The 14,145-nt window shown below is 43.7% G+C and overlaps 1 protein-coding gene across 1 annotated transcript in view; it reads right to left on the bottom strand.

Annotated features, from left to right (window-relative positions):
* Positions 1–14,145, bottom strand: part of LYST (lysosomal trafficking regulator) — a 461,445-nt gene that overhangs the window by 96,589 nt on the left and 350,711 nt on the right. Inside the window, exons 41-43 of the mRNA XM_075200948.1 lie at positions 4,143–4,283; positions 2,173–2,390; positions 1,379–1,609 (exon numbers count right to left, since the gene is read on the bottom strand). Coding sequence (XP_075057049.1) covers positions 1,379–1,609; positions 2,173–2,390; positions 4,143–4,283 — 590 coding nt within the window. The remainder of the gene's footprint in view (positions 1–1,378; positions 1,610–2,172; positions 2,391–4,142; positions 4,284–14,145) is intronic.

Consider the following 14,145-nt stretch of genomic DNA (forward strand, 5'->3'; position numbering starts at 1 on the left):
GAGGCTGGGAAGGTTAGAAACCCATCATGTGGTTGGTATGCCCAAGGGTTTAGAAGCAGGGCATATGGAAGCCAATGCCTGTTTTCCATTTTGATTACCACCTCAAAGGGAAAAAGACTGATCCTGTGATATAGCAGGAAAGCAAAAACGCAGCAGGTTTGACTAGGGAGTATTAACCATCAGAAAGGAGCTTTTCTTTCCTGTTGCTTGGTTAATTATTTTGTCTAGCTCTGGACCAAAGAGGGCTTGGCAATCAAATTGCAAGGATTCAAGAGTCCTTTATCTCCAAAGTCACTATCCAAGATCTGAGCCAAAGAGGTATATTGATAGTCACTGCTGAGATTCTGAATCGATAAGGGCAGAATCAGGAACCACCTCACCTAGGTAATTGGAAACCTCTCTAATGTTTTCCATAAAGGGCAGTAAGTCTGAGCTAAGCTTGGTTGACCCTCGATCACCTGATTAGACCATTTCTGAATAGACTTGTTGAGCCCTGTTGATGACAGAATGGGTCTCAGGCCCACACCTGCTTTATCATACAATGATTTAAAATGCCCTCACATTTTTCAGTCTGTGCTGTCCCTTAGAGAAGCAGCACACGGATAAGTAGTAGATTTGGACAAGCGCACCACAGACATGTTTACCTTAGCAGAGAACTCCCACCTCATGGTATCTTCAGCCGTTAATGGGACCACCACAGAACCTGGAATTTTATTTATCAGGCTTAGTCCTTGGTATTCCTAACATTTCAGACATATGTGTGCAAGTAGCAAAAGTAATAATGCTCTTTTTCTTCTACTTAAAGAGAGAAAGTTCTGAACAGAAGGATCCTCGGTACTATGAATGTGAACCACCATGACCAAACAATCCACTTCCTTTCTTTTAATCAGCTCCTCTTCAATGCTTGTAGAGTCATCATAACCAGAGTCCCAGAGTCACTAATTGTCCAGCAAATAAGTTGGTTTGTATTAGAGCACACTGATTTTAGAATACCCAGCTTTATCTGCACTGAATTAAACATGAGTGTCAGCACTGGCACCGTTGCCTGTGTTATTAGATAAATTTGGAATTATAAACAGAGAGCCTATTTTATTGGCATTTTCTGTGTCTAAACAGATCATAGTCAGACTTTTTCTTGCTTTCATACACTAATTCTATTAAGTCTCAACTAATTAGTAACACAGCACTTTTTGCCAGCTACCGTAGAATTACAGTAGACCAGAACTTGTGGGAGTGAAAATCATGCAATAGAGCAAAGTTTCTTGATTACTGTTCAATTGATCTGCCTTATAAGTCAGAGAAATGTAAACCACTATATCCACTACAGACAGACAAATAATTCAAAACCAATTGTTAATAGAAAGGAATTTTTGCATACCGGGTATGTAGTTTCTTTTATGCTCTCTCGGTTTTCTCTGAATGCAAGCTGCACTAGCAATCCCATAGCAGCAGGGAGTTCGCCTTCCATTAGAAGCTTTGATCCTGGACGACACACATGTGCACTATGGAATAGCTGGCGTGGCGTTTGCCCATATGTTTTTATCATAGTTTCCAGTGCCCGTCTCTGTACAGGATCTTCCACTGCTGAAACATCCATTCCAAAATAAGTCTATACAAAAAAAAAAAAATGAAAACATCTAGAGCAAAATGACACACTTTAATAGTCAATTATAATTATATAACTAGACAATAATCTGGAAACATTCCTGAAGGTCGGTGCATAGAAAAAAAGTTGGTGTTACACACAGCAACTAACTAGATGTTTTCAATTTTTAAATTCTACTAGAAAAAGGTGTTTTAGAATATATTATTATAGGCATCCGGATCCTTACCATAATTTTTCAGAAAAGTCTCCTATAATTGAGCAAATCAGTAATTGTTTTCACCTAATACTAAGCACATAACCATATCTATTTTATCTGTTCATACAAAGTGAAACATTGAATTGTAGCTTGTGAACTCATGCTGTGACGCACTATGGAAAAGCGTTTTAAGGCTGATATATCGTGAAAAATCTGACGGCTGTAACTATATTTATGTATGAAATATAAATAAAATACTGTAAATCAAGTTACAGAGAAAATTTATTACATTTTATCTAAAGTGAGACGCTGATGAAACAAAGGACTTAACAATTTCTCTGTATCCATTTATTTCATTCCTTATACTTACAGCTGGATGAAACAAGTTGATGGCTTGAACAGCAGCACGTCCTTTCTGTTTATAGCCAAATACGAGATCAATCCAATGACATATTGTTTGAGAGACGTGGTCTGACTCTAGGGCTTGACGATGAATCAGGATAAAAAGACGGGGATCATTGCGGGCCCAAGGTGGAAGGTTAACATGGTTTACACGCTCTCCATTTTGACGAACACCAAAATCAAATCCTAAGGAATTGAGTTTGAGCAAAAAATGCATTAGCACTCATGTACAAAGATGTCCTTAATCTCTGTTATAGACAATCCTTCATCCCCATAATAAATTAATATCTGCAATTGCAAATCAATTCCATCAATGTTTACTGACAGTATGCTGTAACATAGGGATCTTTGATGCAATGTGACTACAAAGTGCTTAAAATTGCATTCCGAAGACTTTAAAACTCAATATTGCTCCCATTTAATTTGCTTTTTTACATACACTGCTGCCAAGGAACACTGGCCACATGTCTACCTTATGTACAGCGCATATGAATGCTAGCCCTTAGAAATCAGTCCTTTTTACGCCATGAAGAAAGCACAGTGATTGATGGAACTCACCTTGGGAATTTGAGAGAAACCCAACCCCCCACCCTGTAACAAAAAAAACTTCTCTTACTATATATTGCTACTGCTTGGTTGGTCCTATGGACAAAAGGTTAACTACAAGAGGCTCTGAGGCGCTATGTGCTCCTGGAGTAAAAACCTCAGGGGACCTTGTCCTGGCATGGTAAGGGTTGAACTATGAAACATGAAATTTCCCCAGGGTTCTGTTTATTATTGCCTTACTAAGGATGAGGAGGAAACAGCGGTGGTTGTCACTCCTGGAAAGTATCGCTTATTAATGATTTCAGGGATAGTGATAGGAAGGGGGATAAGTCAATGTACAGTTGGATGGTGAAAAGGAAGGGGATACTGTTCAAAGGCAAGCTTGGAGGAGGTCGCAGAATAGGCAGCATATATAGCCAGGGGGCTGGAATTTATCTTCTTTATCATGCAGATGTTAAGTAATCATTTATATATGAGCAATAAACTAGATATAGGATTTTACTGGGCAGGACCACCAGAGGAAACAGAAGATTAAACTGAAAATCCCATGGGACTGCTACTGATCGACTAAGAACGACTATGGTTCCTTTGTCCTGGAGAAGAATTGCTCCAACCTTGTGGTTCAACCCATAAGCCATCATGTCTATATGTGGGTGTCCTCGTGTCTCCATAATCTGCTGGAAGATGTCTGGGGTTCCTTGGATGCAGCTCACGACTGAAGTAAGAGTGGAGCTCACATATTATCACCCCTAGTATAAACATGACTGATATCACTGGAACAATTTGTTATGCTCAGCTCATGATTCTGATTGGTTCCTTAATTGCAAGGAAGCTGTTTGTGCCTCTTAAATGGATGATGAACTGTGGTGGCGTTGTCTGACTGAATCCTTATGGGTATGTCCTACAATAGACAAAATAGTCCCCGAACTAGAGTATTTAACAAAGCTCTTATTTCGAGGACACTGAAAATGTACAGGCCATTTCAGGGACAGAAATCAACAATGCTCACACACATCTATACACACACATACTGTGACAGGATGGACCGCCTATGCCACCGTGTCTGTTGTTGCTGGGAACCGGCTGTGCTTACTTTGCCACCGTTCCCTTACGGTATCCCAAATGCGCCCTCTTGACGCAGTAGTAGGGGCTTACACGTGCTGCCACCACTGAACTCCTTGCCGGCATCCAGTACTGGGCTTCTTCTTGGTAACTGACGCTGCGAGTGTACCCCGTTACTGGTGTACCTGGGTTGGTACTCTTGACCTCTTACTATGGATCAGGGAAGCTGTGGATGTATCCCCCCTGGCCTATCACACTGACCAGGGCTGACATATACACACACAATCAGAATTGTGAGATTGTTTTTTAACCATAAAATTCTTTACTTACCTTCTCTGTTTGCTAAGAATTCTGGCAAGTAAAAAAATTCTGGAATCAGTTCTTTTACATCAGTCATTGATTCGTAAGAAGATAAACGCCACGTTGTATTCATGGAATGAAATGTTCTGTCAGGAATATCAAAGCTTTGATCTGCAATATAAAAACAATTTAAATGCTAATAAATAATAATGATAATGAAATATGAACAGCATTAAAACAACATTTTCACAAACTAATTTGAAATAAGTAGTTATAAATGTGTCAACTGACAACAAGAGCTGGAAAACCTATAATGCAGATATCCAATAAACTTAAATAATATGACTATTGCTTAACATAACCATTCTTGTTTGCATGTAAAGGAAATGTACGCATAAATAGAAATGACTGAACTAAAGTACAATTCAATTCACATATTTTTCACACTTTTGAAAATCATTATTGTGTGACTGGATCACTATTAAATAACTTTTGGCAAAAATGTATTTAAAGAAAATAGCGCAGGGCACTTATTTATGTAATTGCATTTGCACTTATTTTTTGATATTGTGTATATTGTGAGATACAAAATCATTATTTCTGAGACCAGGGGAAGAAATTCGTCTCTTGTTTAACCTTGCTATAGGATATGCCTATTTCTGATGTATATATCTGATACAATGAGCCTGTGTTTACCAAGTCATTGGTGTATTGTGATGTGGGAAACTAGCCTGTTTTTGGTTTTGTTGTTCTGCGTTAATGTATTCCGAACGGTCTGATGAAAGGCCACATGTCAATTAGATCTTTTGATGTGTGAGGTTTAACTTGAAGACAGGAAGGTTTAATTAAAAACGTGCTGCTACATTTCCTGCTACTCAAATAAAGATGCAGAAAATCACAGCAAGGGTTTTAAGAATTTCATAGCTAAGTATAAAAATTTGTGGCCTTGCAATGCCTGTAAATTTATGTTTTGCTAAGCAGGGTTACATCCTGATTCTAAAAATAGACTATTTCTAAACTGTATAAAAGATGAGCTGTGTGAGCATGTAATCATTCTTCTGACTTCATCTGACCTGATCACCTTGGTACCTTCAACTAGGGTGAGAGAAAATAAACCATCTTGCTTCAAAGACCTGTTTGGAAACATCTTCAATATCACTGTATTCCTGTGATCTACAGATTAGGCCCAAATCTAATCCGTTCTCCGGCTGTGTCTGAGGTTTGGACCCAAGCGTTTGCAGTACCACCGCTCTGCCTGCTACTCAGCATCTCTCGTCCATGTGATAGGCCAGGTGGGATCCATTCACAGCAACCCGGATCAACAGTAAGAGGTCCGGAGTAACCAGCCCAGGTACACCAGCACCAAGGTACACTAGCAGCGTCAGTGACCCTGAAGGTATGTGGTTCTGAGTGCCATAGAAGGATCTCAGTGGAGGCAGCATTATAAGCCCCTCCTACTGCGGCAAGAGGGCGCTTTTTGGAAACGAAAGGGAACGGTGGCAAAGTAAGCCCAGCCGGTTCCCAGCAACAAAAGACAGGGTGGCATAGGCGGTCCATCCTGTCACAGATTTCATCTTCGCTTATATACAAAAGTCTAGGCCAGGCCTGGCCAACCTGTGACTCTCCAGGTGTTGTGAAACTACAAGCCCCTACATTACTTTAGTTGAAAAGCATAATGCAATGGTAGTCACTTGCCATTATTAGACCCGGGCTGTGAGGAGACGACAATCTACTTGATATACAATAATGTAATGTTAGCAATAGAAACATACTAAAAAGTGACAAATCACAGACTAATTATTATATATACACTGTGACTATACACTTATAAATAACTTCTGGTATAAATTTATCTAAAGGAAATAGCGCATGGCACATGCACTTATTTTTGAGATAGTGTATATTTTGGAAAGGGTAAGTTTTAATTTCTGAGACCAGGGGGAGAAAATTAGTTTTTTCTGTTTTAACTTTTCTAGAGGAAATGTCTTATTTCTGATGTATATATCTGATACAATAAGCCTTTGTTTAGAAAGCCTTTTGTATATCTTGGTGTAAGGAAATGTCTTGTTTGGGGGTTTGGAACTTTTCTTGGGAAATTATTTTCTTTGGAGGAAATGTGTATTCTGCAACTATTGGAAGAAATGACTCATGCTGAGCTCATGCTAATTATACCTTTTGATGTATGAGGGTCATAGGAAGATGTAATTAGATTTGCTGTCAGATCTCCACTGTGTTCAAATTAAGATGCAGGATATCACAGCAAGGTTTTAAGATATCACAGATAAGCGTAAATATTGTTAGCTTGGCAATGCATGTAAATCTATGATTTGGTAAACAGGTTACATCCTGATTTTAAAAATAGCCTGTGAGGCTGTGTCTAAAATTGTATAAAAAGAGAGCCCTTGTAAACTGAAATGTATCATTCTGATGTTCGATCTGACCTGATCACTGATACTTTTAATCAATGGAACTGTCCTTCTCAGGACGCTTGAGCAATAAACATCACTCTGCTTCAAGACCCTGCTTGACAACTTCTTCAATATTGCTGTAATCCTGTGACCTACAGATTAGACCCTAAATCTAATCCGTTATCCGGCTGTTTCTGAGGTTTAGACCCAACTCTCCAGTACCACCGCACTTCCGCTACCCAGCAGCTATGGCCAGTGTGTTAGGCCAGGGGGGATCCATGTACAGCAACCCTGATCCATAGAAAGAGGGGTACCAGCCCAGGTACACCAGCAACGGGGTACACTAGCAGTGACAGTTACTCAGAAGGAAAGTGGGTCTGGATGCCGTTAAGGAGTCCAGTAGTGGCAGCAGCTTAAGCCCCTCCTACTGTGGGCGAATTTGGGATAAAGAAATGGAATGGTGGCAAAGTAAGCCTAGCCGCTCCCCAGCAACAACAGACAGGGTGGCATAGGTGGTCCATCCTATCACATTATAGTTACCATAGATTCCAAGGAGGAAGTAATCCCTGGCAGTCCAAATAATCCCTCCTTTGTTATCTGTTAATATGGTTTTCATAGACAACTTGGGAAGTCACTCACACAAATGACATAACGAAGTAAGAAGTCAGCATTATATACCTCTCAAGGGTGACAACTTTTTTCCATAGCAAGTGGTCAGGGGTACCAGCCCAAGTGAACCAGCATGGGAGTACACTAGCAGCGATAGTTACCCAGAAGAAACATGGTTCTTGGCGCCATAAAGGAGCAAACTGGTGGAAGCAGGCTCCTCCTACTGCAGCAGAGGGGGTGTATTCAGAATAGCGAAAGGGGTGGGTGGCAAAGTAAGCCCAGCCAGTTCCCAGGACCAACAGACAGGATGGCATAGGCGGTCCATCCTCTCACATACACACATATTATATACACATATTGTGACTGGATCACTATTAAATAACTTTTGGTAAAAAATGATTTAAAGCAAATAGCACAGGGCACTTATTTATGTAATTGCACAAGCACGTTTTTTTTGATATTGTGAGATAGGAAATCATTATTTCTAAACCCAGGGGAAGAAATTTTCTCTTGTTTAACCTTGCTATAGGATATGCCTATTTCTGAAGTATATATCTGATACAATGAGCCTGTGTTTACCAAGCCTTTGGTGTATTGTAATGTGGGGAAGTAGCTTGTTTTTTTTTTTTTTTGTTGTTCTGTGGGAATGGGTATTCAGCGACTGTCTGAAGTATTCATGCCAGTCAGACCTTTTGACTTGCTAGTGGGTCTCCTGCTCCTGAAATAAGATCCAGGAAATCACAGCAAGGGTTTTAAGAATTTCATAGCCAAGTATAAATAGGGAGGATCCATCCACAGCAACCCGGATCCATAGTAAGAGGTCCGGAGTTACCAGATCAAGTGTACCAGTACAGGAGTACACTAGCAGTGACAGTTAACCAGAAGGAACATGGTTCTGAGCGCCATAAAGGAGTTTAGTGGTGGCAGCAGGCCCCTCCCACTGCAGCAGGTGGGGCATATTCGTAATAACGAAAGGGGACGGTGGTAAAGTAAGCCCAGCCGGTTCCCAACAACAACAGACAGGGTGGCATAGGCGGTCCATCCTGTCACAGATTTCTGGTGGCGAGCGGTGGGATGACTGCAGGCGCCTTTCGTGAACCAATCAGGAGAGCCGAGTTATTCGGGAAAGGAACGGTACACTATTACCCCAGAGACCTATCGTCTGAGGTTCCGGGACTTTGCAAAGGACTTCCACGCCACTCATGAGGAGTTTGCCAACCTGCTGCGGAAGTCAGCCAGGAAGTGGGTGTGCGGGGCAGGTGCCCAGACCGTGGATGAGGTAATAGACTTGATGTGTCAAGAGCAGTTTCACCGACGGTGACTTGACAGAATGGGTGCTGGAGCGGAAGCTAGGCACCCTGGAAGCAGCCGCACAGCTGGTGGATCAGTATGTGGCAGTGAGGCCACACTGGCAGAGGCGCCAGGCTAACAGCCAACCCCAAAGGACTGTACAAACAGGGGGACACCCCTCTTCTACTCACCCCCAAAAGCAAGTACCTAACCCTTTGGGTACCACTCGCCAGCCACTGCCCCGCCCTGTCCCTGGGAGTTATCAGAGACCATCGAAGCCCAGGCTGGAGAGAAAGTGCTACCACTGCGGGAAAATCGGTCATTTAAGGATGGACTTTCCCACAGCCCAGGCACCCTATACTCGTGTCCCTAATCCGAGTCCTGGGGCCCGGCTAACTTGCTTAACTGGTGAAGGTGAGCCATTAGAGACTGTTTCCACCCCTGCCAGCCCAGTGGAGTGTGCCCCCCCAAAAACATGTGGAGAAACCTGCAGCCGGTCCAAGTGGGACCCCTGCAGGGTGAAGGTGAAGGACTGAGAGACTCAGGGGCTTCAATTACTGTTGTGAGTCCCCATCTTATTGATCCTGCTGCAGTATTGAAGGATCGCACTGCCAGAGTTACTGTGGCAGATGGACTTGAAAAAGAAGTGCCTGTAGTAAGGGTGTATCTGGACTGGGGAGGTGGCCAGGACTTGCGAGATGTTGCTGTTATGGATGGCCTCCCAACTGATGTGACTTTGGGCAACGATGTTGGGGGTGGAATTGTGACCGCATTTCTGAACTCTCTTACCTAGAAACAAGCTGCTAAGCTACAGTCTTCAGGATCTAAACCTGCACGGCCCAGCCCAGAGGAAAAGACCACAGCTGCTATTTCTTCAGGAAACAGTCAGCCCTTTGCCTCTGGAAAGAATACGTCCCCTAGCAACGCAGAAGATGTTGTCTCTTGCCAACCTGATCTTGTGATGGTGCCCAGTGATGCTCCTGTCCCTAGCAGTATGCCAGCTCCAGCGGTGAGTACAGCTGACCACAGTAACCCCCCTTTGACTGACCCCACTTTGACTGACCCTAGTCACCCCAGCATAGACCCCCCTGCAGCATATCCTGACTTAGAGGATAGTGAGGGTCACATGGAAGAGTTCAAGGCAGCGCAGCTCTCTGATCCCTCACTGGAAGGCATGAGGCACCAGGCCAGCGGCAGCCTTCCAGTGATGGAGGTAGGGAGTGTTGTACCGTGTAGCTATAAAGGTAGATGGGGATAGACCAATCCGGGAACAAGTTCACTTGCACTGTATTAACGCTTTTGTAGATGAGTTGGACAGAGTTCAGGGTTATTTTGAGGACATTTCCAATTTCAGTAAGATTTGGGAAGATAATCTGGAGCAAATAGGGTTGTTGTTAGGGAAGATTGGGTGGTCATGTTTGACTGTTAGGGCAGAGAACTGCCAGATGGGGATGTCAGAGGTACAGCACCTGGGGGATCGTGGGGGGGGAGGAAGGGTTAGGTCAGAACCAGCTAAGGCAGAGACAATCCGAGACTGGCCCCAGCCCACAACCCAGTTACATGTACTGGCATTCTTAACAACTGCAGGGGACTACAGACGTTCTGTCTCAGACTTTAATACCGTAGTGAAACCCCTGTCAGATCTCACTAAGAATAAACTCCCCAAAGTTGGGGACTGGACACCCGCTTGTGAGCTGACATTTCAGTCGTTAAAGGAAGCCCTGGTTCATGCTCCTATAAAGTTGGCGCCCAATTATGACAAAGACTTTATTGTGCAAACTGACGCATCACAGTATGGACTGGGAGCAGTACGTAGCAAGGTGGGGCCTGATGGCAGGAGCACCCTGTGGCCTATTTGAGCAGAAAACTGCTAAACCGGGAAGGTGTGGTATGTCACAATTGAGAAGGAATGTTTGGCCATTGTGTGGGCAGTGAAAAAACTTCAACCTTATTTGTATGGACGACATTTTACTGTGGTGACTGATCACAATCCTTTAAAGTGGCTGCACCACACCTCAGGGGAAAATGGCTGTTTGTTGCGCTGGAGCCTTGCACTTCAAATTTATGACTTTGACATAATTCACAAGCAAGGAAAGACTCGCAACAATGCGGACAGATTGTCTCCGGATCACCTCCGGTAACCCTAGGATACGGCGGACCAGGAGCCAAATCATCAGACATGGCACGCAGGTTGCCGCATGGACAAGGGGGGGAGGGGTGTGACTGGATCACTATTAAATAACTTTTGGTATCAATTTATTTCAAAGAAATAGTGCAGGGCACTTATTTATATAATTGCACGTGTACTTATTTTTTATATTGTGTATATGGTTTGGTTTTGAGGACCTTATGCCTTTCAATATCAAACTCTTTGTGTGTATGTGTCTCTCTTTCCCTCACACATCACCACATTGTCCCTGCCACATGCAGCCCTGCCCTTACTAAAATGATTAGGAAGAGATCACTACTTCCCCCAAGATTAGGACCTAATCATCTCAGTAGCTACAGATTGCACTTTCCTTACATACTTCAAAACAGGATACACACAGGTGTAGAGGAGGTGAAGAATGAAAACAAAAATATGATCAGGAACTAGCCAAATGCACCTTAATGTTTATCTTGGGAAATCCCCCTGTGACTGGATCACTGATAAATAACTTTTGATATAAATGTATTTAAAGGAAGTAGCACAGGGCGCTTATTTATATAATTGCACGTGTACTTATTTTTGATATTGTGTATATTGTGAGATAGGAAATAGTTATTTCTGGGACCAGGGTAGAAAATTTGGTTTTTCTGTTTTAACCTTTCAAAAGCAAATTCCTTAACTCTGATGTATATCTGATACAATAAGTCTTTGTTTGTAAAATCCTTTTGCATATCTTGGCGCAAGGAAATGCTTTGTTGTATCTGTCTTTGGGAATGTGTATTGTGCAACTGTCAGAAGTAAGGGCCATATGTTAATTGGATCTTTTGATGTGTGAGGTTTCACTTGGAGACAGGAAGGTTTAATTTAAAAGTGCTGCTACATTTCCTGCGTCTAAAACAAAGATGCAGGACATCAGAGCGTTTCTAGAATTTCACAGATAAGTGTAAATATTGGTAGCTTTACACTGCATGTAAATCTATGTTTTGGTAAACGGAGTTACATCCTGATTCTAACAATAGCCTGTGTCCAAATCTGTATAAAATGCACTGTCTTGTACACTGAAATATAATCTTCTGATTTCAAAATCTGACCTGCTCACTGGTACCTCCAACCAGTGAGAGCAAATAAACATCTTGCTTCAAAGACCTGCTTGAAAATATCTTCCATGCTGACAATCCTGTGACCTATTATTATTATTATTATTATTATTATTAATAATTATTTATAAGGCGCCACAAGGCATCCGCAGCGCCGTACAGAGACAAACAAAATCACAATACAATGGGAGACAGCACAGTACAGTAAACACAGCAACTCAGTAAGCTCAATGCACAGCTAGAGAGGGCGGGGAAGGGGGAGGGAGGATCCGCAAATGACGGGGCCCAAGAAGGAGGGCGCGGAAGACAGGGAGACCCCCAGGGGGGAGGAGGGAGCGAGAGTGGACGTGGGGTGGAGGACCCTCAAGGAGGAGGGCTAAGTAGCTGGAGAGCAGAGTTAGAAGTGGTGGAAACAGGAGGAGAGATGGCCCTGCTCAGAGGAGCGTACAATCTAAGGGGAGGGGTGGACAGACAGAGAGACGCAGGGGAGAGAGGGAGAGTAGGGGGACGGAGGCAGAAGATAAGGTAGGAAGTTAAGTGGGAGACAGAAAGGCTTTAAGAAAAAGGTGGGTTTTTAGGGCCCGTTTGAAACTGGACAGATTAGGGGAAGTTCTGATGGAGGGAGGGAGCTTGTTCCAGTGGAGGGGGGCAGCGCGGGCGAAGTCTTGGATACGCACGTGGGAGGAGGTTATAAGGGGGGAAGAGAGGCGACGGTCAGAGGCAGAACGGAGAGGGCGGGATGGAGCATGAATAGAGAGGAGGGTGGAGATGTAGGGCGCAGTGGAGTTGGCGAGGGCCTTGTAGGTGAGTGTGAGGAGCTTAAAGAGGATTCTGAAGGGGAATGGGAGCCAGTGAAGGGCTAGGTAGAGGGGGGAGACAAAAGAGGAGCGGCGAGAGAGGAAAATAAGCCTAGCTGCAGCGTTAAGGACGGAACGAAGGGGATCGAGATGAGAGTGGAGGAGGCCAGTGAGGAGGAGGTTGCAGTAGTGCAGGCGGGAGATGATCAGAGAGTGGATAAGGCATTTGGTGGCATCTTGGGAGAGGAAGGGCCGGATGCGAGCGATGTTGCGCAGCTGGAAGCGGCAGGATTTAGCAATACCTACAGATTAGACCGAAAACTCTAATCAGTTCTCCGGCTGATTCTGAGTTTGGACCCAGCTCTCCAGTACCACCGCTCTACCTGCAGCCTTGGTCAGTGTGATAGGCCAGGAGGGATCCATCCACAGCAACCCTGATCCATAGTAAGAGGTCAGGAGTAACAGCCCAAGTACACCAGCAACCAGGTACGCTAGCAGCGTCAGTTACCCAGAAGGAACGTGGTTCTGAGTGCCATAAAAGGAGCTCAGTGGTGGCAGCAGGCCCCTCCCATTGCGGCAGGAGGGGCGTATTCAGAATAACGAAAGGTGGCAGTGGCAGAATAAGCCCAGACAGTTCCCAGCAACAACAGACAGGGTGACATAGGCGGTTCATTCTATCACACAGGCAAATTTATCTGTCAAAAAAAATAAATTGTCAACATGCCATTCTACACACGCGGTGGCAAAGAAAGCATGAAGCCTTCGGCTTTCTCTATGAGTGCGAGATCTAAAACTGTTACTGAGGCATCTTCTTGTAAGGTAACTCGTGAAAAAGCAAGAGCAAGTAATTCGGACTCCAAAAGTGGTGCGCAGATACTTTTAAATATAAAAGCCGAGCTGGAAGAAAACAGTAAGGCATTAGAGGAAACTGTATGCGCAGATTCAGAAATGACACCAATCCCTGAGGAGAGTCCATCCACGAGTGCTATGTGTAATCGTGACCATTCTGATAGTGTACCCATAAAGAAGGCCCCTTTCAGCATTTCTGCTGATGTGTGCCTGAACAGCCCGATTGTAGTCAGTAATACACCAGTTGAGGATGCCACTTTGGAATTGGAACAGGATGAGGGGTATATTTGTGTAGCCGACGAGGGTACTAGTTAGGATGTTGATGAGGATGATGTTGTTTGTTTAAGTCCTGCACCAGTGGAAGCAGTTCTGGCATGTTATAAGAAGAAGGACATTGTCATGGCTGGGCATAAGACCAAAAAAGCCACTTCTTATGTGTGGAATTATTTCTACCCAAATCCTGCCAACAGTTGTCTAGGCATTTGTAGTGTATGTAAAGCCACAGCCAGTCGAGGGAGGGACCTTAACCATCTACGAACCTCATCCATGTTACAGCATTTGACACAAGTTCATGGCAGAGTGTTGAGAAAATCAGAAATTTATGGTAAAATAATAAGAACAAGCAGTCCATCATCTGCTAGGACCCTTCACTCACCTACATCCCGATGCCTGCAATCTACACCCACAACACCGTCCTCATCAATATCCTCAGTAGCGATTGGAGTTAGTCCTGCATCCAAGTTGCTAAGGCTAGATGACTCCTCCACTATCCTTGATTCCTCAGAAGAATTCTTGAGCGTTAGTCTCACTGCTGGGGGTGAATCTTCATCCCAG

Source organism: Mixophyes fleayi, chromosome 3, assembly GCF_038048845.1.
Source record: "Mixophyes fleayi isolate aMixFle1 chromosome 3, aMixFle1.hap1, whole genome shotgun sequence".
In the NCBI taxonomy this organism is placed as follows: domain Eukaryota; kingdom Metazoa; phylum Chordata; class Amphibia; order Anura; family Limnodynastidae; genus Mixophyes; species Mixophyes fleayi.